We start from the raw sequence: 24389 nt of genomic DNA, 5'->3' as shown, positions 1-24389 counted from the left end.
GTAACTCTGTATGTATTTCCACTCTCACCGCTGTCTAACCACCTGAAACAGACTATTCTTTCACAACCAGTCATCATATAAACATATGTATGCTTATTTATTTTTCTAAAACACATCATCATCATCATCATCATCATCCCTAAAAAAGTAAAGAAAAAAAAATTATATCAAGACACTCCGCTGCCAATTATATTTCCATCCCCAAACTAACTACATCTCTGAACCATCTCATCCAATCCCACATCCCATCCCCGCTGCTTAAAAAAGAGCAAAACAAAACAAAACAGAAAAGAGACGAAAAAAACACACCGAAGCCGAAGCATGATAATGAGTTGCTTTAAACAAAAGAAAAAAAAAAAAAAAAAAGAAAAAAAAAATGGTAGAGAGAGAGAGAGAGTGTGAGAGAGAGAGAGAGCGCGCGAACAGATGTGAATCACAAACTATGTAAAGCGGGAGATTTTGCAACGAGCAAGCACGAACACATTATCCATGGATGAATGATGAATGCCAACAACCCAATGCTTTCCCCCTCGCCCCTGCTATTCCGCTTCCTGATCCTAAGGATCCTTTTTCTTTCCTTTCCCATTCCCCTGAATCTGGCTCCCACTGACGTTCAGCTCAGTTGACCAGGTCCGTCCGAGAACAAACAAAAAAAAAGGAAGAAAAAGGAGGGAAGAAACGAAAGAACGACATTTTAGCTCGGTAACCCCGCGTATCTTCTCTTCGATGTTTTTTTTCTCTTCCTATGATTGTTCTCGGCAAATATGAAAAAGAGAAAAAAAGATACACTTGCTTGGAAAATATATTCACATGATATTGATCGGGGGTTGATCGCTCTCTCTCTCTCTCTTTTTTTTTTCTGTTTTTTATGTTTCTTGTCTTCCAGCTTTCTCTGTCCATCAATATTTATCATTTTCCTCTCGCTCCTTTGTCGTCCCTGATTGAAATGGTTGATATACCGGCCCAATTACAACAAATCGATCGATCGATTCCCTCTCCTTCTCCAGCCCGGCCAAAAATCAACCAAACCAACACAGAGCAAAGCAAACAAAGGAGAATTATCTATCCCGTGGCAGCAAGCAAGTAAGGATTATCTTCTCGTACGTTCAAAGGGGTAGGGTAGGTAAGGGGGAACGTTAAAAGTAACATAATAAAAAAAAAAAAAAAAGAAATTCGTGGTTAGAGGAACATTGGGCAGCATGTGCACGTGTTTGCCGTGGCATTTAATTCATTCATCAAATAGCGTACTTCCGGGTCCATTCGCGGGCTGTCGCTTCATACCGCGGACGGTCGGTCTTGTAAACATGGGCAATTTCTGGTACCAATGGATCATCCGGGTTGGGGTCTGTGAGCATAGAGCAGATGGAAAGTAGAACTTGAGAAGGAACACCCATGTCAGTAAAATAAATAGAGCTAATAGATGGAGAAGCGGAACGGCCAAAACAAACCTTTCGATATGGTCAGGGCAGGACTCCATTGGTCTCTGAGAATGTCCAGGCAAATGCTTCCGTTTGAGTTGATGTTTGGGTGGTAGATGAGCGTAGTGAAGTTGACCTTGGGTGGCTTAAAGGGATAGTCGGTAGGGAAATGTATGGCTAGGAAGAAGACACCACCGGAGTATGGGCTATCACCCTATTATCGTCCCCAAAAAAAAATGAAATGTCAGCCATAGTCTCTCTCTTGTCTACACGCAACAATACGTTAGGGGTAGAAGGCTGCAATCCATTTTCCAAGCAAGGGTGGAATTTTGCCCTTCCGGTGGCAGATAAGGCAGGGAAAGGGTAGGGGATCATGTCTCTTTTATAAAAGCAAAGTGATAACTTACAGGACCCATGATCGTAGCTTGCCAGTGAAACTATATTGTTACAAGCAACCAAGTCAGTCCATGTCCCCTTCTCAAGGTACAGCAACTAGACACGCTACACGCTACGCCGCTCGAGTTTGGATGTTCCTTCCAACACGAGCCTTGTATAACCCGACCAGACTTATGTAGATCTAACCTAGCGACGTGACGCAGGGCGGCGTATAGAGCCAAACCGGGGGGGGGGGAAGGGGGGGAGAGCGTACCAAGTCATCTCCAACGGGACCAGCAGAACAAGACGATGGGGGATCGCTATATCGATATCAGTTAGTAATGAATATCTCCAGTTGAATCATGGAATGTTTCGCAGGCGTAGAGTGAGCGAAACCAGGAGGCAGCGCCCTGCTCAGTGGCGATGGTGGGGGTGGGCGTTTGTGCCGCCCGCCGAAGGGAGAACCATCAAAAGGGTATGGCCAAGGAGGGAAGACTCACCGTCCCAAGTCTGAGAGTTCTTTATTAATTCTCTTGAGGGCCATTTCGAGAGAAGAGGTATGGTATGTGAGATAAGGAAGTTAAGGAGAGAAAGAAAGAGAAGGATCTGAAGGAAAACGAGCAGTAGGAGCGTGGTGGGGTCGTGTGCTGGGAGTTCTTTTTGGGTTGGTTTTCGAGAGGGATTTGTCTGTCAAGGATATATGGGCGGCAAGTTAGCGGTGGTGGTGGTTGGGCAGACTCTGCGAGAGAGAGCCAGGGCCTGAGAAGAGGTGGGGTGGGGGGTTAATATACCTTCACAAGAGTTCTTTTTTTGTTGTTTTTTGAAACAGCAGTGACAGGAAGACAGGAAGACAGGAGCTATAGGGATAGAAAGTCTATGAAGATGTCGTTATGTCTTGAATGGCGGCGGCGGTGATGGGACGATGTCTGTTTGGTGGGGGAGAAAAAAGGAAGAGAAAGAAAACAGAAAACAATGGAAGAAGAAGCCTGAGAACGAACGATCAAACCTGTCAAGTCAGTCAAGTCAGTTCAGTCATCAGACACCGCCGCGAAGGGGAAAGGGAAGAGCGAGGTATGGTATGGTATATCAGGGTAACGACAATACGCCCACTTTAGTCAGCGGTATTTTATTCCCCCCGCCTCCCTTCGCACTGAGGGGCAAACAGGAACCGGAGAAATATTAATCCAGGATGCAGCCAATCACCGCTGTGTGTTTCAGGAGCCACTCTTGCCACTGTTCCCTTTGAGGAGGAAGGATGAGTCAGGTTCCGTGTAACGTAACTGGTATACCGATACTGTACCGTATTTTACTTACCAGGTACCGCACCTGACACAAAACACCCGATACATGACGAAATCCATTCCAATGGACAGCTAAAGTGAAAGCATGTCGGAATCGGAATCTTGGGACAATATTATTAAGTGTACAGTAGCTACATATATCGTCGTCGGCTACGGATTCCCGTCGTAAGCATGGGGGAAGCCAGGGATGTTTTTCTTTTCTGTAGGTACCTTGGGGAAGGTCTTGGTATCTATAAATTACATAGGCTGTAACTAGTTACTCTGTAACGAACTTACGGACTTGCAACAGGGCTGAGCCAGTCAGGCACAGCCAACCAACTTCCCTCTCTTTTCTTCCCCCGCCTTCCTTCCACTACGGAACACGACCCATTATTGTTTCAGGACCATTACACGATTTATTGACGATACGACGCTGATCATGGTTCATCCATCCGCAGTTTAGGTTGCTAGACAGACAGAGGATTCATCGAGCTGCCTACATACGAGAGAAGTCTCAAGTCAGGTACAGGCACACGCACAGGCAACGCGCACAAGGCTCTCATCCAACTCCTTGTCCATTGCCTGGCCGGTCAAATTAAAGCCTGTTTGTTACCCTGTTATCGATCATCAGGTAGCCTGCACCGGCACCACCACCCACCGCGTAGGAAGCGGAAAAGGGGCAGTGGGCATGAGATCTTATACAACCAGGCGGACAGAACATTCATCAAGGCCGGGCTATGAAAAAACCCCCAATCATCAAGAACAATCCCAAGGCTTAGGCGACGTTTGTTCGCAAAATAGAATGTTCAGTATGTGAAGCCGTGGTGACCTTTTGGACCCTATAGAGGCAGAGGCATAGTAGGAATTTGATTTGGCCGAATAGGTGACTTGTTTGTTTCCTCTCCGATATACAGGAACTTGACAGCTGCTGTGGGCTAGTTAGTCCAATCGCTTTGCAAAATGTTCTTTTCCTCGTTGTGGCAGGCACAGACAGACAGCTGTTCACCTGTCCTCAGCCCTTGCTTTTTTCCTCTTCTGAGATATATCCTTGGGAAGTTCCTGAGGAACCTTCTTTCACCGAAGGGGGAGAAACGGAAAAGCGGAAGCTGGAAACAGATGTAAAATAAAGAAATATCGAGGTGAAAGAAGGGACCCTCATTCGGCGAGTTTCCCTCTTGCGCAAAAATATAAAAAGGGGCACCCACGCAGGAAAGAAGCAGCTCTTTGAGAGTTTCCTTTCTTCGGCGTGCAAAGCAAAGCTGCATCCACTGATTTTCCACGGTCAGGTTTGGAAACCCTTTCCACCAGCAAGTATTCACTAGATGTAATGTGCTGTACAAACTTGTGCAGGGCAGAAACACCGCCTAGCTAGCTGGCTGGCTGATGCTGCTAGCAGTTGAGAGAATGCGAAGTGAGAGTTCTGCTGCTGCTATCCGCAGGTCCACAGTTTGCGGAGAGGTTGCCTCGAGAAGCCTGGAGAAGCATCGGGATGATTGTAGGCAGTATATTTACTTACGCTGTAATCCTCTTGTGACTGGGTAGTATCCGCGTATCGGCACGGGAGGAGATCCTGGCAGGAGCAGCAGTGCGGGTCGGTCTATTTCTTCATCTCGCTATATATGACGGTTCGAAGGTTTTTTTTTATTTTTTATTTATTTTATTTTTTAACCTTTTTCGAGGGAAGCTGGTCGGGGGAAGAGATCATGCCAACATTTGCCATAGTCGCATTATGCATATTGAGATGGTAGAAGTGAATGCAGATTGCGCCCTTTTATTGTACAGTACATGTACTTATGCTCTGCGTACGTGTGCGGCACATTTCGTATTATGATAAAATAATAAATCGAGGAGATCCAGCCCTGGGATGATGGGAAGCTTAATAATAGCTAACTAGGCATCTCTGAGAGTGCCGAATATGTTAGCTGCTCGTTGTGATTGAGGTAGGTAGGGTAGGTTATATATAGTTAGGGGATTCAATTCAACAAAGAGAAATGAAGGTGAGTCGCAATTCGAGATTTCTGTAGAGTGTGGAAAGCGTGAGACCTGCATTGTATTTTATTTTATTTTTTATTTTATTTTATTTTTTATTTTATTTATACACAGTACGGAATATAACTTAATTAATTGCTTGATCCCCCTCATTTTTATTTATCGCATCTTCTTCTCTGGAGAAAAATAAGAAATAAGGTGTTCATTCTTGATTCTTTACCATGGGCGAAACATCACACTTGTTGCGCTCCCGCCGTGGTTTCTAGAACCATGGAACCGGTGTAGATCTAGCAGAGTATGTATATATAGATAGATTCCTCTTTCTCATATTTCTCATATTTCTCATATTTCTCATGCATTTTCATTTTCGGCTGCCGGTCAAATGTGAGAGCAGAAGATGGTAATCCTAACAGCGTGGAATGCTTTTTACATATCTCCGGGGATTACTAAAAAAAATAAAAAAAATAAAAAATAAAATAAAAATAAAAATAAAAATCCGGTACATACTACGCTGCGTATGTACGGCATTCTTCTGTTGGTTGGGGAAATTAAAACCCCGACTTCCCATTACTTTTTCTTATTGTATCTGTTTCTTCAGTGTTGATCACAGCGGTGATCTGCGAGCTGCGATTCGGGGAAATCCCACGGGCGTAGCTATCCATGTCCCCGGCGCGGGTCAAGCTTGGTGCTGTTGGTGGAGCACCACGTTCTTGACAGGCAGTACCTAGGCATATCTTTAGGTACGGAGTACGGAGTATATATAACTACACTACCATATAAAAAATGGAAGAGGTGATCGATCATTGTCGTCCATCCCCTTCATGCTTTGAATAATAATGAACTATCTCGGAAAATACGGATAACTAATAATAACTAGTCAACGTCGTCATCTTTTTTACGCCAAACGAGAGAGAGTTCTTCAAGCAGCTAAATAGCTCTAGCAGCCGGACCCCCCCCCCCCTCTGGCCCGCGCCGAGACAGTTTGTTTCCGACAACAGCCAGCGGCTCAGGGCTCAGGGCTCAGGAGTCGGGAATCAGCAGCATTGACCGACCCTGCGATGAGAACCAGGAGCAACGGGGCGCAGCAGCCGCTGTTCGGGATTCAGGATTCAGGAGTCGATGTTTGTGAGACTTGTTCTGTGGAGAATCATCTCTCCGAAACTCAATAATAATGAATCAAATCAATCCCCTTGTCTGTTGAACAAAAAAAGGGGACGGGGGGGCGTGCTTGTTTCTCCTCCGTCGGGGAACTAACTAACTATGCATCGTCGTTCTAACTATGCATCGTTTGATGACTCGCTCAACTACCTATTGTTCTCCATGCCGCAGCCCGGATGAACAAAGTGAATAATATTAAATCTGTGTTACCTGTGGATGGTTTGGAAACGAGGTTAGAAAATCGCAATATACGCGCGAACAATTGCGACAAGTATTTAGTTAATAAAACTTAACAGCTGCACGGCTCTTACTGTTTCTCCCCTCGCTATAACTACAGCGTACGCTGCATAGTTGCGGCGTAAGCAATAAGAAGAATAACTAATATGTTACTAGGAACGGACTTAGAAACAGAACAGAACACTTGTTTCCGCGATGCAAGCCACAACACTCCAGGTTTTCCCCGACTCCAGGTTTTTCTTTTCTTTTCTCATTTCCCCATCAGCAGTTGGTGAGAGGAAACAAGACTACTCTACTACTACTAAAGAAAGGAAAACAAAAACGTGTCTGAGCGGGAAAAAATGGTCCCCGTCCATAATTATATAAAGAAACAGACCCCGTCCAACCCCCCAAACCCCCGTCGTCTAAAAATTCCATCTTACATATCTAACTCCCAGACCATATCATAACTATCCCTTTTTTATTTAATTTGCCCGTTTTCCCTCCCTCTTTCATTCCCTTTCGTTCTCCCGGCCTACGAACGATTCTAAGCTGCATGAATGAAACATTTGGCTCTCAACTCCTCTCCGCTGCCGATCACCGCCTGCAGCGCCCGTTTTCCCACACCTGCTTTACCACGCACCGTTCCGTTCCCCAATAATTTCCTCCCCAAACAACATGAAGATCGACGTCGCCTTCACCTTGGCCCTCGTGCTGGCAGCCACAGGAATAACTGCTGCACAGAGATCCAGGGTCGAGCTGTGTAGAGTGGGATATCAGGTATGTCCCTCCAGCATTTTATTTTGTTTTATTGTGATTTATTGTGTTTTTTTTTTTTTTTTCGTTTTGCTACGTGAACTATATAGTTACACCTTTTCAAACCAAATTATCTACTTTCTTCACCTTACCTTCCTCGTCATGATGTTAACAATATTCATTTTCCCCCCCAACATAGTGCCGAGCCGATATCGACTGCCAGGCGGATCCAGAGTGTCAGGCGAAGGCAGAGGTGAGGACGGACATACCATAATACCATACCCCATTTCTTCAAGAAAAAAATAAACCGAACCTGAAGCTGAACTTTCTGTCTTTTTCTTTTTTCCTTTTTTCTCATGAAAAAAGGGCATGGACCAAAAATTAAAGACCATCGCGGTTTACTGCCACGATGCAAAGCGTCGCTGCGAAGTTGTATGTGTTTGTCCATTATTCTTCCTCCCACAAAAAACTTCAGCTGGATTTGAGGCCAAGGAAAGGGGCTAACCTTGACGGCTTTCTCCGTTTCTTTTTTTTTAAAAAAAGGTATGGCCGGCTAGAAGCTAGAAATGAAATTTAAAACAAAAAAAAAGGAATGGAGAATGGAGTACTTGATTTCTATACCTAACTACCAGAAACAAATTGTTCCAAAACGCTAGTGTAAGGCTGAGCTGGGTAGCTAGTGTGGAGCTGAGTTTTTTTTCTTTTCTTTTTTTTTTTTTTTTCTTTCTTAACAAGTGATACCAACTTGGTGGATTGGTGAATTGAGGTATCCCACGATCAATCGATCATCCATGAAAGAAATGAATATCCAGAGAGGGCACGTTTTGTCTGAACGATACGATACTTCTGGTTGCTCGCGGAGTCTTGAGAAGAATTCAGGACTCCAGGGGGGGAGGGATCCTTGAACAATTAACTCGAGGATTAACCTGGGTATTCTGCGAGCTTCTGCGAGCTTCTGCTGGAGGATGGAGATATACACTCATACTCTATACATATACATACATTTTTGCCTACGCGGTTCACTTTCCAGGCATGGGGAGAAGAAGAACAGAGGATATTTTTATGTTAACTATGTATTAATGTATTACATGCAGCAGACATGTCAGCGGATAAAATCTCTCTATCTCCCCCCCCCCCCCCCCTTCCTTTTCTATTAACATGATGTATGGTCTATGAGATCTGGCTCTTCATTCTAATGGAGATACATATTTCGCTTGCGGGCAAAAGTGTATGGGTGTATAATCTTGAGAAAGCTATTGCTTGATGAGCGGGTGCGCAATGAGATGAGACAAAAGAAAAGGGAATAGGAGAATTGTTGTTTCGTTAATTCTATAGAATATTGGGAGACAGGAACCGCCTGATTGTTGTATGTTAACTATCTCCCCCTTCCCTCAATGTTCTGGAATTCTTTTTCATTTAACTAATGAGATGTAACTATGTATATCAACCAATAACTTAGTTCTATATCCATAACCCGTACCACCGGACCCGGCATCCCCGTTGTCAAAACAGTTAGGTAACTTAGCCTTTCTGCAATGAACACAGCATATCTCGGAAATTTATTCCACAGAGGTTAATAATGATGGGCAATCTCATGTATGAATGAGCTGCAATGCTCTGTGCCACGAGACTCAGAACAATCCGTTCATCACTCCCTGACCCCCCAACTCAGCCTTTCATCTCTCAGATTCGGCTTACTACTAACTTACAATATATGCAGTGTTTTGCCCACCCCAACTCCCTCCTTTATAATAATATAACTTACGGCTTGGAATATCTGTCTGTGGCAGTTGTCTGATTACCACTTCCGCGTACTGACCTCGCTTCCCAGTCCCATAGCCAAATATGGAGTACAAAAGTCAAACAAAGCAATGAAAAGAGGCCCCCTCCCCTTCCTCCCCTTCCTAACAACCATCCTGGTGTCCGCAGTCAGCTGGACGAATGCGGCGATTGTGCAAGAAAGTCCATTGGTTTTCCAGAACTGCCGGGGAAAGTGTCTTGACAGCATCTCTGTGTACAGAACTGTGGACTGTGAACAACATCTGGGCCGTCATCTGAATGCGATGTCAGCTCTTTATATATTATATATATATAAAGGAACTATACATCTTACTGAAATTGGCCCCACCCCACGACAGCTCTCCCCGTTTGCTTCAAGGGAATTAGATGTAAGAGAGGACGGGTGGGAAGGAGACGAGAAAAAGCTAGAATAGATAGAATTAGAGACTAAGTAACTTCTTTTTATGTACAGTCCGATAGACGGCCTTGTCCAATCGCTTGTAATGAAACATGAAGCGAGGTGATTTATCATCTGTTGGCCATACTTCAAGATTATGAAGGAGCTGGATGATTTGTTTGTTTGTCTGTTGTCTGTTCGTCTGTTTCCGGTTAACAAGCAGCAGGTAAAATGTTTGATATCACCAGTCGAGGATTCACAAATAGCATTCTTTTTATGGTGGAATATCAAACGCCGCTCTTACCATATTTAACATATTAGATGAGCTTGCTTGCCCATTGTCTAATTTTTGGTCGAAAAGGATGAAGTTCAAATGCCGTTGCTGTTTGCAGGAGAAGATGGTTGATCAACCCTGTTTCGCGATTCTGCGATTCTGCGACCCTGGACTTTTGGCTCATTTTCCCGTTTTTTATCGTTCCAAATATTAATCCAGACCCACCGAATCAAAAAAGAAAGTATTCCTCTGAACAAACGACTTATCTCGAAAGATTGAGGCATTGATTGCCCTTTGTAGGTTCCTCTATAACTTACTCACATCCTCCCTCGTCCCACTCGCCGAGACAAAATGCCACCGACATCCAAGCATTTCAACCCATCCATCCCCAGAAGGGAGGCCGACTTCTCTCGCCCTATCGAATATGCCTTTGTGCCTCTCCTCCCCGCGTACTGCTATGGAAACATCCGTGAATCCTTCACTCTTCCCCTCCATCCCCGGCAAGAAGCGCATACGTGCATTCGTGAATTGCAGGTGTCCAGGGCCCCCTGGGATTCCAAATGTCTCCTCCCACTGCTTCAATGCGGCGTCTGTGTCCTCGTCTCCCGGTGCTAGACGGCAGGTGACATCGGCCAGATGCAGGTCTGCAGTACGCTTCATTCCCCTTTGAGTAGGAGGCATAATCGGGGCCGCAGGCATGCCACGGCGCGAAGCGCGACGTCACTGGCTCTGGATTCGCGGGTGTGGCTTCGTGGGAGTCAAGTTCCGGTATCACCCCCCCCCCCCCCCCCCCCCTTAAAAAAAAAAAAAAAAAAAAAAAAAAAAAAAAAAAAAATCATAGATAGATGAGTTAAGGGTTATTCCCTTGGGATGATATTGGATGGATATACTGTCCGCGTGTGCGTGTGCGTAAAAATCACTTTACCCAGCCCCTTGGATTCGATATGGGCACGCTGTTTCCTAGCATCTCCTGTCTGCATTATGATCATGTACCCGCCATCTCCCTTTTTTGACAGCCGTCTAGCTGCTGTTGTGGTTGGGATGGTAGGTGAAACCACCTGCGCGTGGATTTTGGAGTTTCAGCATGAAATGCTCATGCAGCTTATGGAGAAGCCACTACCAACCTCAATAAAATCACCTCCTATAGGCACTAAATATATTATAGTAGGGTAAGTGAAATGAGAACGATAATGTTAGATGTATGTACATGAACAAGTGCATTGCAAGCTCCTCACCGATAACATTCTCCAACCCCCATACAGCGACCCCTGGATCAACGAAAAGGACTGTCTAGGTTATTTCCTTTTCAGCGAGTGGACTAGAAGTGGAACGGATCCATCAAACCCTCTCATTACCAGAAGATATTCAGCCCTTTTGAGGTCATGCGCCACAAGCGCAAGCTGCCTCAGCCGCGTCGGGCCGGCGGCAGAATGTCGTAAATTGGTTTTTAGTATGATGATCCGGAGCCGACATGTTGAAATAGAAACTTTTTACATTTAAATCGAAGGTATTCAGAACTTCAGGAAATTTTTATCTGTATATACTCATCGGTACATGTACATGTACATGTACATGTACGTACATACATCAGGAAGTAGATAGACGATTACCTCGGTAACTGCTTTGAATTTCCCCGCGCTTAAAATATTCCAATCTGCATTTGTCCGACTGAGCTCTGGCTCAGAACAACTGCTGCAAGGCTGACCCAACAAGTCATCCTGCATTTTCACCAACATATGTTTGATGCTCGCCCTTCAAGCAACATACACTTACTTGCGATGCCCTCAACAAGCACAACAAAAACTTTCAATCCCTCTCTCCTCTTGCGCTTCTTGATATGGCCTCGGGCGGATTCAATGCTTTATCAGATGCAGTGATGGAGGGTTTCATGTGCGGCATGTCCGGTTTAGAGGTCATGGTAGAGTTTGATTGGCGCATTACACCAAGGTTTCTGTTCTCCTAGGGCGCACATTCCTCGAGCGAGGCTCAGGGAACGGAGTGATTCTCTCCATTTAGTCCTCCCGCGGAGGCTGTGAAATGAGTGTGCTGATGCTCCAAGAGCAACATAAAGAAGTTGAGCGATCCTCTAGAATCTAGAATTACGGGCCTCTCTCATGATATGATTTTCTCGATGCATACATGCTCCCCTTGATCTCATTTCCTGATCTCCAGATTTCATTCCCTTGAAAATATAACCATCACAGACCCAGATGAATTCTACATTTCATGCGACCTTTAGGCCATGGGTACTCCCTCAATCCAAACCACCCCCCTCGCACAAATCCCTCAACTCTTCAACCTCCAGCCGTTCTCCTACCCCCAAACACCATCATGATCCTTCCTTTAGCACTCTCTCACCCCCCAAGCACCGACACCCGGCCAGCTTCGCCATCCGTCCGTGCCTAAATTCCTACCTCAACCATGACAGATATTGCCATTGCCATCCAGTACACCATCTTCGGAGAACCCCACACAGGGAGCTTAGCTTCCGCATGATCTGGCGCATCTCTCTTCAATTCACCACTTTCTTCCGCCTACGATGCTCAAGACTCCACTGCTCTTCCGCCTGCGTTGCCTCTCTTAGAAGGAGAGACCACAGGGGCTAGCCCAGCACCGCCCTGTATGACTAGCTCGGATGGTGGCTTTGAAGAATTCCTCCAGCTGCTGGTTCTTCTGGAAAACTTTCCTATTGGACCAGCGATTATTGCTAACGACAGGTCCTAGGAGACTGATGACGGCCTTGATGGCCTGAAACTGGTCTGCCCATATCCTGAACCTCCCTATCTATGTTCTGGGACGCACCTAACTCTCGCCAAATTCCTAAGGAGATGCTAGCTAATAATACACTAGCTGAAGGAAACCCCACATCCATGACTCTCAACTGCGGCACCCCTCCCGCCTCAGCGCCGAGACCGATGCACCTTGCTCCGGTGGGTGTGGATGAAGGCTCCCGCGGCGAACAGAGTGAATAGTAGTATTAAAAAAGGGAAAAATATAAAAATGAAGTAAGAGAATATATACAGTAAGACCTAATAAAAATTATTGATTCTTCTAAGATTAATAACACTAAGAGCGGAGATTATAATCTTATCTATTTTAAGGTGGGAGTATTTCTGCTAGCGCTAAAAACACACCCTATATGTATTCAGCAGTTTTTTCATAGTATCAAAAAGCGGATCAAACTGCGATGCGCGATGCCTATTATCCCAGAAAAAGTTCAAAACTATGACGCGTCCTTGGATTCAACCTCTGGTCACAATGGAAAGAAAGGAACAATCTTCTTGAACTGAATGTTTTCTATTATATTTCTGTGGATTCTGTAAAACACCTCAGGACATCAAGTTAGACCTTTTGTGCTCATTCGATGTGAACAAGCGGCCAAGAAAGATTCAATCATAGTAAACATCACATAACAGCTCATGGTTGTATCATGTTTGGCCTCACAGAGGTTTGGTCTTGGAGCGGTCCCCTGGCTTGGCTTAAACTGACATTTCCTGGAATCCAGGGTATTTCGCTCATATGCGATGGGAATCTTTGGAATAAGAATATCACCCCACCGCCACTATAGATCACCACGCAGAGATCTTGGAAGCACGATGAAATGGAATCCAGCGGAATCGATAGAGCTTTCTAGTTAAGAGCCAGACAGATCACACACAGCCAGGGAGGGAAATGGGCCAGGAAACAGCGGATAAGAGAAGGAATTGGAAGTCGCTGGTGCATTTAAGCGCCTGACGCGACAAGCTTGCGCTTTAGTTAACTACGCCAATCCTAATTCGGTCTTATTAGTTACATCACGTCGTCACGTGTAATTACACGCGCCTTGGATTAATCGCGACCTCGCAACATAAAATGACATCCTCACACGGGATATATACGGATTATTTTCTTTGTGCCTCATTTACTGTGTATATAATCAACTTAACCCGACGCCTAGTGGAACATCCATATTGCGGCTTAAAGAATAACATCTTAACCCGAGAATCTTCGAGGCTCAGGTCTTGCCAGAGGGCGAATAAATACACACGCCGCAACCCATTGCGCGATTGAAAATGGGAATTAAACGTAAGCTGTCTCCGTCGATTCTTTGCTATCTGTCCTCCAAAAGAAAAATGCAGGTGCAACAGCTCGCCATAGTGTGGGCCACAGGAATGTTCTAATGTTTTATGTAAAAAAACATTTCCAGATTTGTACCAAGTAATACAGGAGAATGCTCCCGATGCAGTCAAAGCGGGTGAAATAAAAAATCATTTCGGCCGGAAGGTTGCAATTGTAAGTACTTTCTCTCCTGTATCTTCCTCAAAAGTTGCGTAATCACCCTTATGGTATGTGTTTAACGAGCTAAGCTAACTGCCATCCTTACTTCCGTTTCGTGTAGGATGCGTATGTCACATAATAATTCCCTCTAGTCCATGGGTATACAGCTAATGTTGCATACACAGCTCCATGAGCATCTACAGTTTTCTCGTCGCCGTCCGCTCAGATGGCCAACAGCTTATGAGCGAAACCGGTGAGACAACTTCACATCTTATGGGCATGTTCTACCGCACACTCCGCATCGTTGAGAATGGTATTAAGCCTGTTTATGTATTCGACGGTGCCCCTCCAAAACTCAAGTCGGGAGAACTGGCTAAACGATTTATGCGCAAGTCCGAGGCCGCAGAAGCACATGAGGAGGCAAAGGAAGTTGGCACTGCAGAAGATGTGGAAAAATTCTCGAGACGAACGGTTAGAGTAACGCGCGAACATAATGAGGAATGTAAAAAGTTATTGAAGCTTATGGGTGTACCCTACATCAACGCCCCAACTGAGGCGGAGGCGCAATGTGCTGTGCTTGCAAGAGCAGGAAAGGTTTATGCGGCGGCGTCAGAGGATATGGATACACTGTGCTTTGATTCACCAATCTTGCTACGACATCTGACGTTCAGTGAGCAACGGAAGGAACCAATTCTAGAAATACATCTGGATCGCGTCCTAGAGGGTTTGGATATGGATCGGAAGCAGGTAAGTTGATCCCATGAAAGCTCTAATCAATACGTCTCGTACATTTTTACCTTTGAGTTCCTAATCGTTCAATCGTTCAGTTCGTCGACCTCTGCATTCTCCTTGGCTGTGACTACCTTGATCCCATTCCCAAAGTAGGCCCCAATACCGCCCTAAAATTAATCCGTGACCACGGCTCCTTGGAAAAGGTCGTAGAGGCCATCCAATCCGATCCGAAGAAAAAATATACCATCCCCGAAGACTGGCCATATAAAGATGCTCGAGAACTCTTCTTTGACCCGGATGTCCGCAAAGCAGACCACCCCGACTGCAATTTTAAGTGGGAGGCGCCTGATGTCGAAGGATTGGTGAAATTCCTCGTTGAAGAGAAAGCATTTAGCGAGGATCGAGTACGAAACGGCGCGGCGCGGCTTCAGAAAAACTTAAAAACAGCGCAGCAATCTCGGCTGGAAGGGTTTTTCAAGCCGATTGCGAAGACTGAACAGGAAAAAGCTACTCTGAAGCGCAAGCATGAAGAAAAGCTGGAGTTGCAGAAAAAGAAAAAGAAAGAGGAGGCAAAGGCCAAAAAGGAGGCGAAGTCCAAACCCAGAGGAGCTGTGTGATCTGTGCTTGCTCGGATATTATTCTTCGCTTTCCTTTCTTTTTATATGTGTACCGGAGTATTTTGTCACGATTGTAACATAGCGGTATAGTCCCTTTTACCCCGCCCTGGATAGTTAACTAGAGGCCAATTTTATTAATCATCAGTTTTATCATTTAACTGGCGGGCGGAACGAACACATTGTCAACTCCTCTCCTGCACAACTTACAAGCATATCTAGCGCCGGTCAAGTTAAATACCCAAATTGGTACCATCTCTTGACTGAAGAATTTGACCGAAACGATCTGCTGACTAACGGCTGAGTTTAGGCACGGCTTGGCAGCTGCCGGCAACACTTCCCCGAACAGCACAGGAGGCGATGTGCCTGCGTCCGCCATCATCCATTTCTCCAAGTGCTCTGTTTCGATGATCATTGCGGCTCTTGAGTCTTTGCCGTTTGATTTAATAATGGTCTGAGCATTGACTGCATATGTATGTCTTTCTCTGGAATAAACTGCTCTCGCATAGCCGAAATGGCCCTTTCGGCTGCCCGCTGCCGAGAATTTCGATATCAACGGCTATGTAGCTAGCTTGCGAGCTATCTATCTAGGTCTTGCGAGCTATCTACCTAGGTCTTGCGCAACAAGTTCTCTGAGGGGGCTCTGGCGATTGAGTGGCTGGGTTGGCTCTTTTCTCCACCTTTTACCATGATGCCAACCTCGGATACGGTGAAGCAAGAAGAATGTCTCCTCAGTAAATGGTCCGTGGGGCCAGAACTGGTGCTCCTCATATAATGCATGGAAGTGCAGCGCCTGGAAGTCACTTTTGTTTAGTTTCCAGACGTACAGCACAGATATTTGTGAAACTATAGGACATACCATTTATTTCTCTACTATCTGTCCCCGAGATATCTGCCACTTCTAGCAAGTAGCCTTATACTATGCCAGAGAAGATATATTATCACGACGGCCCGAACAGATTTGTCGAAGTGCCAAAATGCGACTTGCTAACTTTCCTATTCGGTAAGGCTCTTCCTAGGGTTTTATATTAAAGCCTATGTTCTAACTGTCGCAAAGAATCCGAACACTGTCCAACATTAGACGAAACCCCCCTCCATCTTAATGCGGAAATTCCCTCCCAAATAATCACCAAGAAAGATCTCCGCGACCTAACGGAGCGTGTCGCCCACGGTCTACGAACGAATTATGGCATTGGAGCTAACGGACCAAATAAGGATGTCGTAACTGTTATTAGCCATGGGCAACCTTTTGTGTCAGTCGCCTTCTATGGTACTATTGCTGCTGGTGGGGTGTACTCCGCAGCCAGTCCATCGTCGACAGTTGCGGAATTAGCACGACAGATTACAATTGGTAATAGCCACTTGGTAATCTGCGGCCAAGAGATGAAGGAGCTCGTTTCGCAGGCTGCCAAGCAGTGCAATCTACCCCTAGAACGGGTGTTGGTATTAGAGTCGAATCCATCTCTCAAGTTTTGCTCTCTCGAAGGCAATATCAACGTTGTTTCAGACAAGAGATTGACATGGCAGCGGATTACGGATCCCACGGCCTTGGAGAAGAGCCTTATCGTGATCCTATGGTCATCTGGCACAACCGGACTTCCAAAAGGTATATTTCCCTTTTGACATGTCTACCTCCAGCCCAACGAAACGTGGATCAAATTACTGATCAATTAAATGCCAGGCGTCATGCTTTCCCATAAGAACTTGGTTTCGGAGACCTTCCTAGTTAGTGTCTCGGGCAAAGCCTGGGCAGCAAAGGAAATGGAAGCCGGGAGAGAAATTCCCCCAGTCCGTACTCTTGCCCATCTGCCGATCAGCCATATAGCAGGCGTATTTGGGTATCTGATAGGTCCGTTCTCCGCCGGCGGCCTTGTTATCTGGATGGGCAAATATGAATGGAAGAAACTGTTGAGCCTTGCCAAACAATATAAGATCACATCGTTCTACACGGTGCCTTCGATTTATCTACGAATCGCCAAATCCCCGGATGTCACAGATCAGTTCAGCCACCTTGTTGGCGCTGCCACGGGAGCGGCACCCATGGATGGCGATCTACAGACAGCTGCGAGCAAGAAGCTTGGAGATGGCAGCCAAGTTGTAATTGGCCAAACTTGGGGGCTGAGTGAGACTACCGGCGCGGTTACAATGATGCCGAAGGGGGTGGATGATTACACTGGATGTATTGGGTATATTATACCCAATGTTGAACTACGGTAATTATCGCTCGACTTTCATATTTGAATTCCGGCATTCGTGTCTAGGTCTAAGCATTTCTTCTTTATTCTAGCATGGTGGATGAGTCCTATAACGATGTCGAGCCTGGGCAGCCAGGCGAGTTCTTGCTTAGAGGTCCAATGATTACGCAAGGATATTACAACAATCCTCAAGCAACGAAAGATACTTTCCACGACGGCTGGTTCTGCACTGGTGACATCGGAATTCAAAGAAATGGCAAATTTTACGTCATCGACAGGAAAAAGGTATTTACGTGTTTATTTATTCATGCCTTTGTCCTCTTCTCCTAATCCCATTAAACCAAATCTAACCTTGTATCCCTTGATCTTTAGGAACTCCTTAAATATAAAGGCCTACAGGTCGCTCCCGCGGAAATTGAGAATCTCCTCATCACTCACCCGGAAATTAGAGAGGCTGCTGTCTGTGGTGTCCCCAGCCCAGAAGACCCAGGTTCTGACATTCCCCGCGCATACATTGTTGCTGACCCAGCTCGTGTAAGTGAACAAGCGGTTAAGGACTTTGTCAAAGACCGGCTGTCACCGTACAAGCAGCTGCGCGGGGGTGTGGTGTTTGTGAAGGAACTGCCAAAAAATGCGATTGGAAAGCTACTACGGAGAGAGTTGAAGGAGCGGGCGACAGCGGAGTTGGGGTTGGATAAGAACGGGGGTCTGAAGCTGTGATTGAACAGTGTTTTATGTCATTGTGGTAACATAGATCTGTAATCGATATTGGACCCGTCGAGAGGCGGGAAAGTGTTTTGATTCAAGAAGATGTAGACATATATGAATTTAACTTCAGGCAAAAAATAAAATCCGTATACACTAGCTAAAACATTTCGAGGGCTTTGTGCCATATGCTTGTTTAAATCTTGTCACTTCAGCACTTGGAAGCTAGCCGGGACCAAGCCTTGGGCAAGCCTAGCGATCTCAGATTTTGCTCCCAAAGCATCAGTCTGAAAATTTCTTCGAGCCGCCGATCCAGATTCCAGAAACTTCAGAAAAGAAAAGAAAAAAGTCTGGATGGTATGACGGGGAGACGGTCTCGGGGAGGTCAGATATGAACTTTATCTTCTTTTTAAAGCGATTCTGGAGTTGATCACAAAGCTAACATCCTTGCACAGGTTGTGCGCAATGTCTACAGCAACATCGCAAGTGTGACGAGGGCCGGCCCCGCTGTGGCAGATGTGCACGCCTTAATATCAATTGCGAGTACAAAAAGAATATTCGATGGGTTAATGGGCCCCACCGCCATCAGCGGCGAAGACCTCGAGATTCTCCCCACAGAGAATCCTGGGATGACTTGTTGCCAACGACCCCGGATTTACGGGTCTCGCATATCTCTTCTCTCGGAACCCCTTCTGGCTTGTTTGTGGTACAGGATGAACATCTTTTGCACCTTACAAATCGTACAAATGAAAGGGCATTATCAAACGCAACAGGAAGAACACATGGCAATGAAGCACCAAGCGACGACGTGAGGAGGATGCAAACCGGCACATCTATCCTCCAAGGTCAGGATCCCACTACACCAGGTCAACGCCCTGCGGACGAGGAAGAGCCAGTGTTGAATGAAGCTCGGCCGGTAGATGGGGAGTTGGTCCGTATCAGCGAGACTACGCCTTCGTCATTAGAGTTGCGTGCCTGGGAAACTTCGTTGAACAGGGATATATCCTCCTTTCTCCTCCCAACCGCGGAAGAGAGTATTGCCTACGTGTATTGTATGGCGCAAACAAATTTCTTACACAGTCCCTGATATACTCTATCTAATGATAATCAGTTCTCCGCTCCGTAGCGATGATCATGTCGGCACGCAGAATGGCTACCGCCAGCTCGCGATCCTCGCTCTATCAACTCCGGTGCTCATGGGAACAGTCATCTCTATCTCGACTACTTATATGCATCTAAGAGGCAGTGCACCCATGTTCCTTGCTCTCCAGCACCAGTCTCGAGCATTAGCAACGCTTCGTGACAGTTTAGGCTCCCTATCGAGTTCGGTCGTAAAAGAATGCAATGGGCATCTCAAACGGGACCTTCTCGCCACCATACTTCTTCAGATCACGGTCGAAATGGCCAGCGGGGGCAGTGGAGCCAAAACTCACATAGCTTATGCTTGGAACTTATTCCGGGAACTCGGTTACGACCGTCGAAAACCCACCTGCTCGATCGGCACTGTATTAGTCCAGCGTATGACGTGGATTGATACTATAAGCTCCATCTTCTGGCAACGACGTCCTTTCCTACCTCTATCCTTCTGGTTTTTTAACTACAATCAAGACTCCCCTAATGATGGTGATTCACAGCCAACCGTCCAGGAGACGACTGGTTGCCCGCAATGGGTCATATCATTTCTAGCTAGGATTTCCCACCTGTACGCTGACTACAGCGACGGTCTTCCATCCTTCCTACTTATGCCGCAAGCCAAAGAACTCGAATTGGATCTCAATATGTCAGCTCGAAACTACTTCAACCGCACCACAGCGCCATATAAAAATCTTTCAAACCGACAACGACACCTCGACGTAGTCGGCCAGTGCTTCTACTGGAGCGCCGTCCTCCTCCTCCAACGTCGCATTTTCCGCGACCGTCGCGATTCCCCGCGTGTTCAGTCCAGCCTAACTGTGCTAATCGAGCTTATGGAATCGTTACCTATTGGCTGCGGGCCGGACTCGGCACTATCTCTGCCATTGTACCTGGCGGCCCATGAGGCGATTGAGCCTGACCATCGCACTCACATCAGGAGCAAGAGCCGCCAATTGACAGCAGAATATCCGTCAAAAACGAGGGAGATATTAACTCGTGAATACGAGATTATTTGGGCTGACATCGATCGGTCCGCGAGTGAGGATGGGTCCTTGGTTACTACACATGCAGGGTCGGTGAGGGAGAGATTTTTATTTATTTGCTGACGATTGTCTCTAGATGTCTGGTGAGCGTTATGCTGTACACTACACGTCATTAATTTAATGACTGGAATGAGACTGCCTTGTTATTCTTTCGCGGGTTGCATATGCGAGATAAGGTTGGCAGGATATTATATGGACAACCTAATACCAGGGGCAGGATCGTTCAAATTTCTTTGGCTCATCAAACGGTGGAATACGTTAACTAGCTATTATTATGCTATTTATCAGCCTGTCGTCTCTCGAGAACCGATTTCAGCGACTCTAAAAATATTTTTGCGAGCGTAGAAATCTCATTTTCCGAAATGATGAAAGGGGGAGCGAACAGCAAAGCATCAACGCTGCCAGAACACAAATACACAGCTGCCCCTTGCTTGAAACACTCTTCAGAAACTTCTGGAGCAATAGGCCGATCCCCCACAGCTATACCCAACCGTCCAAAGTCCACAGCCCTGAAAAGACCAAGCCCACGCAGAGTAACACCATGCTTTTTCATGTGTGATGATAAACCCTCTCCCAAAAGGGACGCAAGCAGCAACCCTCGCTTCATCACATTCAAGACTAGACCCTCCCGTTCCTGAATTTTCTGCACAGCAAGAGCACCAGCGCATGCCATCGAATGCCCCTGGAACGTATGTCCGCTGACGAATTTCTTCGACTGCTTCGAATGCTCCTCAAACATGCTATAAACCTTTTTGCCTATAAGCACCGCCGACAATGGCTGATAACCAGCTCCCAGGCCCTTGCCAATAGTCTGGAGGTCGGGGGCAACGCGTCCCAAGCTTTGCCATGCATGATAACTCCCTACACGACCCATTCCACACATAACTTCGTCGAAGATGACGAGGATCCCATGGCGACTGCAAAGTTCTTTGAGGCGATGGAGATAAGTTCTCGTTGCCGGTACGGTCCCAAGAGTTGCACCAACCACCGGCTCGACAATGACTGCGGCTACAGTCTTTGGACCCAGCCTGTTAATTTTATCCTCGAATTCAGCGATCAGACGGTCTTCATATTCACTCTCCGTTGCCCCAGCGCCATCGGCGTCATAGAAACAACGGCTGACATGATGGAACACGGGGCTTAGAATTGGCGCAAAGGGCTCCCTCCTGGCAGTGTTGTTTCCAGCAGCCAGAGCGCCCAAGGTGTTTCCGTGATACGAGTCGTTTCGACCGATGAAATTGACCCGTTCTTGCTCGCCATTGTAGACGTGGTATTGCCGGGCAATCTTCAAAGCTGAGTCGACTGCTTCGGAACCGGAGCAAAAAAAGGTCACTTTGAAGAATGCATCGTCGCTCTTGTTGATGATGGTTTTGGCCAATTCTTCGGCGGGATCTGAAGTGAAAAACGACGTGTGCGCAAATGCCAGGTTCTTGGCTTGGGTGACCACAGCCTCTATAACTTCCTCATTTCCATGTCCGACGCTTGATACCGCCGCACCGCAGCAACCGTCGAGGATTCTATGTCCTGTATCGGTGAATAGATAGACTCCTTCGCCTCGTACGGCTGTGGGGTAAGACTTCTCTAGAGATCTGTGGAAAATGGCAGACCGATCCATGGTAGAAGGATAAGGAACAGGTCAAGGGGTGTTATCAAAAACTAACGAATATTCGAACGAAATGCCAGAGTGGATAGGCTTCAAGGGATAACTCTATCTATGTCCAGCGCGAGTAAATATCTCGACTCCTCATTCACAAAGGCGAAACCATCGCTTTAAATAGACACTCTCAAACGATCCCACCACGCCTCCTCCGCCTTCCTTCCATCCTCTTCATCTCCAGAATAAGCTGCATATACGACTCTTGATCTCAATTAGGCCCACGATCTCGACCGTATATTTGGATATAAGTCTGGCGATCAGCTTGGAGCGAGTAGACTCTCTACTTGGGGTATGGCCTAAACTCTGCACTCGGCCTTGGCACCGAGCCGAGAACAAAGCTGTTGCCAGCTACTAACTACTAGTTAGTTATAGTCTCGCCCAGAATTTTACTATAAAAAGTCCAGGGAAGCCACCAAAGTGGGCCTTGCACAGAAGAGCGAGTACAATTGCCAGTTACGGCATGGTCTGACTAGGCTCTGTCGGTGAACACTTGTCATTGAAATATTTAAGAGAAGCGCAGAGCATAATAATAGGATGAGATGACAATCCTATTCCCTTATCGCCCGCTCTCACCAAAGATGACCTGCTTACTATCGGATAATAGAAATGCCCAGTGTAAAACTGCCCAATGCAAGCCTCCCCACACCTCTAGCCACGAGCAGCGTCGGCTTATCGCATCACCCAAGAATATTTATGAATATTAACCCTTATTGTCGCGACTACGCCATTAACTGCTCTTCCATTTCCCCAACCCTACTTCAATCTTGGAGGACGTCGAAGTATCTTCCTAGAACAGCGAACCGTTGGCAGGCATTGTCCGGTACAGTCTTTACCGACTCCCGACTGCCGAACCCTCTGCAGTTAGGGTTAGCCGGCGGCTCTGCAACGCCGAGGTTAATGGTTAATGCCATGAAACGCAATCATATGGAGGAAACCCCGAGGAAACAAGAAATATTCAAGAGTTAAAAGTATATCGTAGGCTTAGATATCTAAACACTTTTAACAGTATCGAGACAACATACTCAATTCTCTACCTCGTCCCCCAATCTTCAATCTCTTCTGCACACCAACCAAAAGAAACGCCTACCAAGAGCATCTCACAATGCCCGCCCAAGCTGACCTCAGCGTCTCCAACCTCTTTTCTTTCAACAAGCATGTCGCCCTGGTGACTGGAGGCGCCTCTGGGCTCGGCGAGATGGCTTCGCAGGGCCTGGTGCAGAACGGCGCCCGAGTCATCATTGCGAGCCGCAAGGAAGCCGAACTGAAGAAATGCGCGGACCGATTAAACAAACTCGGTCCCGGAACATGCGAGTACATCGTTGCCGATTTGAAGGATAAGGCTGGCTGTGATTATCTGGCTACAGAGGTTAAAAAGAGAACGGATAGGTTGACGGTTTTAGTTAATAATACGGGCGTTACTTGGTGAGTGAAACCCAGGAGTGCTTTAGAGCATTTGATTGATAGGTTTTTCCTAACTGGTAATTGTAACAGGGGTGCGTCGTATGAGGACTTCCCAGAGACTGGTTGGGATAAGGTTATGGCATTGAATGTTAAGTCCATTTTCTATTGTGAGTTAAGTCCCGCCCGCATGCAGGCTATCAAAGTTTCTCTATCGTCTTGCTAACTTGGTTAACAACAGTAACCGTTGGGTAAGCCATGGCTACGACGAGGAAACCCTCTATATGGTGTATGATATTGACTGAAGATGCCGATACAGAGTCCTACCACTTCTCAAGAAAGCCGCCTCGCCGGATATGCCATCCCGTGTGATTAATATCGCATCGATGGCAGGCATTTCAACTCTCGACCCTACCGCCGCGGACGATGGAGGTCTGTCCGCACCAGGAACCGGACCATTTAGCTGTATGTTAACCTGCCTGGTCCCTGTGCTTCCAAGCCTCCTTGGTGACACTCTCATAATCCCGTACTAATATTGGACCCCTTTCTTTTTTTTTTAAAATGCAGATGGTCCCTCAAAGGCGGCTTGTATCCACCTTTCCCGGCAACAATCGTCAAAGTTCGCCCCAATGAACATCATGGTGAACTGCGTGTGCCCGTAAGTGAAAGCTCCATGTTTCCCAACCAATCTTCAGAAAACACAGCATAGAAGCTAGTTCAGACTTGCACATGTACAAGCGGCATAACCCTGACTGACGTTTCACTCTTGTAGCGGTGTCTTCCCCTCCCGAATGTCGAACTTCGGCATCGAGAAATATCTCGATACCCTCCTTGACGCACAACCCACTGGCCGCGTTGGCAAGCCTGAGGACTTTGCCGCTCTGATTTTGTTCCTTTGCAGCTACGGCGCATCACATTTGACTGGGAACGTTATTGAGCTTGACGGTGGAAGCAGCCGGAGTGGGTGGAGAAGTGGATCGAGGCAAAAGAAGCTATAGAGCACGAGTGTACG

The 24389-nt window shown here is 46.5% G+C and overlaps 9 protein-coding genes across 11 annotated transcripts; 6 read left to right on the top strand and 3 right to left on the bottom strand.

Moving 5' to 3' along the window:
• Positions 1-113: 113 nt before the first annotated feature.
• BDCG_05865 (ubiquitin-conjugating enzyme E2-16 kDa) lies at positions 114-4783 on the bottom strand. Its single transcript, XM_045421563.1, has 7 exons — positions 3108-4783; positions 2585-3033; positions 2294-2480; positions 2068-2113; positions 1826-1855; positions 1449-1632; positions 114-1375 (listed from the first exon to the last, which is right to left on the bottom strand). The coding sequence occupies exons 3-7, from the start codon at positions 2335-2337 to the stop codon at positions 1236-1238; spliced, it is 444 nt and encodes a 147-aa protein (XP_045277422.1). The 5' UTR covers positions 2338-2480; positions 2585-3033; positions 3108-4783; the 3' UTR covers positions 114-1235.
• Positions 4784-5632: 849 nt separating this feature from the next.
• BDCG_17213 lies at positions 5633-7914 on the top strand (the record flags this gene model as incomplete). 2 transcript variants are annotated; one of them, XM_045426357.1, is made up of 5 exons in its annotated part: positions 5633-5854; positions 5940-7216; positions 7392-7445; positions 7559-7624; positions 7736-7914. In XM_045426357.1, the coding sequence occupies 4 exons, from the start codon at positions 7115-7117 to the stop codon at positions 7754-7756; spliced, it is 243 nt and encodes an 80-aa protein (XP_045281433.1). In that variant the 3' UTR covers positions 7757-7914. The 2 variants fall into 2 exon arrangements, with proteins under 2 accessions (XP_045281433.1, XP_045281434.1); XM_045426358.1 differs by lacking the exons at positions 5633-5854; positions 7736-7914 and having other exon boundaries at positions 7115-7216; positions 7392-7580.
• Positions 7915-9386: 1472 nt separating this feature from the next.
• BDCG_05864 lies at positions 9387-10426 on the bottom strand. 2 transcript variants are annotated; one of them, XM_045421562.1, is made up of 2 exons: positions 9673-10426; positions 9387-9570 (listed from the first exon to the last, which is right to left on the bottom strand). In XM_045421562.1, the coding sequence occupies exon 1, from the start codon at positions 10339-10341 to the stop codon at positions 9949-9951; it is 393 nt and encodes a 130-aa protein (XP_045281432.1). In that variant the 5' UTR covers positions 10342-10426; the 3' UTR covers positions 9387-9570; positions 9673-9948. The 2 variants fall into 2 exon arrangements, with proteins under 2 accessions (XP_045281432.1, XP_045281431.1); XM_045421561.1 differs by having other exon boundaries at positions 9387-10426.
• Positions 10427-12427: 2001 nt separating this feature from the next.
• On the top strand, positions 12428-12617 carry BDCG_17212 (uncharacterized protein; the record flags this gene model as incomplete). The annotated part of the gene is made up of 1 exon (XM_045426356.1): positions 12428-12617. A coding segment is annotated over one exon (187 nt), but the record flags the coding sequence as incomplete, so codon positions are not given.
• A 1077-nt stretch (positions 12618-13694) lies between these two features.
• On the top strand, positions 13695-15248 carry BDCG_05863 (flap endonuclease 1; the record flags this gene model as incomplete). Its single annotated transcript, XM_045421560.1, has 5 exons — positions 13695-13707; positions 13829-13914; positions 14021-14025; positions 14085-14646; positions 14727-15248. 5 exons carry the CDS (start codon positions 13695-13697, stop codon positions 15246-15248), a joined length of 1188 nt encoding a protein of 395 aa, XP_045277421.1.
• A 918-nt stretch (positions 15249-16166) lies between these two features.
• Positions 16167-18160, top strand: BDCG_05862 (4-coumarate-CoA ligase 2a; the record flags this gene model as incomplete). Its single annotated transcript, XM_045421559.1, has 5 exons — positions 16167-16248; positions 16303-16851; positions 16927-17458; positions 17533-17725; positions 17813-18160. The coding sequence occupies 5 exons, from the start codon at positions 16167-16169 to the stop codon at positions 18158-18160; spliced, it is 1704 nt and encodes a 567-aa protein (XP_045277420.1).
• A 344-nt stretch (positions 18161-18504) lies between these two features.
• On the top strand, positions 18505-20443 carry BDCG_05861 (uncharacterized protein; the record flags this gene model as incomplete). The annotated part of the gene is made up of 4 exons (XM_045421558.1): positions 18505-18529; positions 18601-19192; positions 19257-20355; positions 20399-20443. 4 exons carry the CDS (start codon positions 18505-18507, stop codon positions 20441-20443), a joined length of 1761 nt encoding a protein of 586 aa, XP_045277419.1.
• BDCG_05860 (class-III aminotransferase) lies at positions 20435-22924 on the bottom strand. The gene has a single exon (XM_045421557.1). The coding sequence runs from the start codon at positions 21935-21937 to the stop codon at positions 20600-20602; it is 1338 nt and encodes a 445-aa protein (XP_045277418.1). The 5' UTR covers positions 21938-22924; the 3' UTR covers positions 20435-20599.
• A 157-nt stretch (positions 22925-23081) lies between these two features.
• BDCG_05859 (short-chain dehydrogenase/reductase SDR) lies at positions 23082-24375 on the top strand (the record flags this gene model as incomplete). The annotated part of the gene is made up of 6 exons (XM_045421556.1): positions 23082-23401; positions 23471-23547; positions 23619-23628; positions 23697-23842; positions 23945-24035; positions 24150-24375. 6 exons carry the CDS (start codon positions 23082-23084, stop codon positions 24373-24375), a joined length of 870 nt encoding a protein of 289 aa, XP_045277417.1.
• Positions 24376-24389: the final 14 nt, after the last annotated feature.

Source organism: Blastomyces dermatitidis, assembly GCF_000003525.1.
Source record: "Blastomyces dermatitidis ER-3 genomic scaffold supercont1.6, whole genome shotgun sequence".
Taxonomy (NCBI): domain Eukaryota; kingdom Fungi; phylum Ascomycota; class Eurotiomycetes; order Onygenales; family Ajellomycetaceae; genus Blastomyces; species Blastomyces dermatitidis.
The sequence above is the reverse complement of the archived record's forward strand: the minus strand, read 5'-3'. Positions and strand labels throughout refer to the sequence as shown.

Excerpts from the sequence above, each read along its gene's own strand:
- BDCG_05864 (XM_045421561.1), bottom strand. The coding sequence starts at position 10,341 with ATGCCTGCGGCCCCGATTATGCCTCCTACTCAAAGGGGAATGAAGCGT.
- BDCG_05865 (XM_045421563.1), bottom strand. The coding sequence starts at position 2,337 with ATGGCCCTCAAGAGAATTAATAAAGAACTCTCAGACTTGGGACG. Across the intron at positions 2,114-2,293 it reads GAACTCTCAGACTTGGGACG|CGATCCCCCATCGTCTTGTT; the intron begins GTGAGTCTTCCC and ends ATATCGATATAG. Across the intron at positions 1,856-2,067 it reads GTCCCGTTGGAGATGACTTG|TTTCACTGGCAAGCTACGAT; the intron begins GTACGCTCTCCC and ends GTAACAATATAG.
- BDCG_05860 (XM_045421557.1), bottom strand. The coding sequence starts at position 21,937 with ATGGATCGGTCTGCCATTTTCCACAGATCTCTAGAGAAGTCTTACCCC.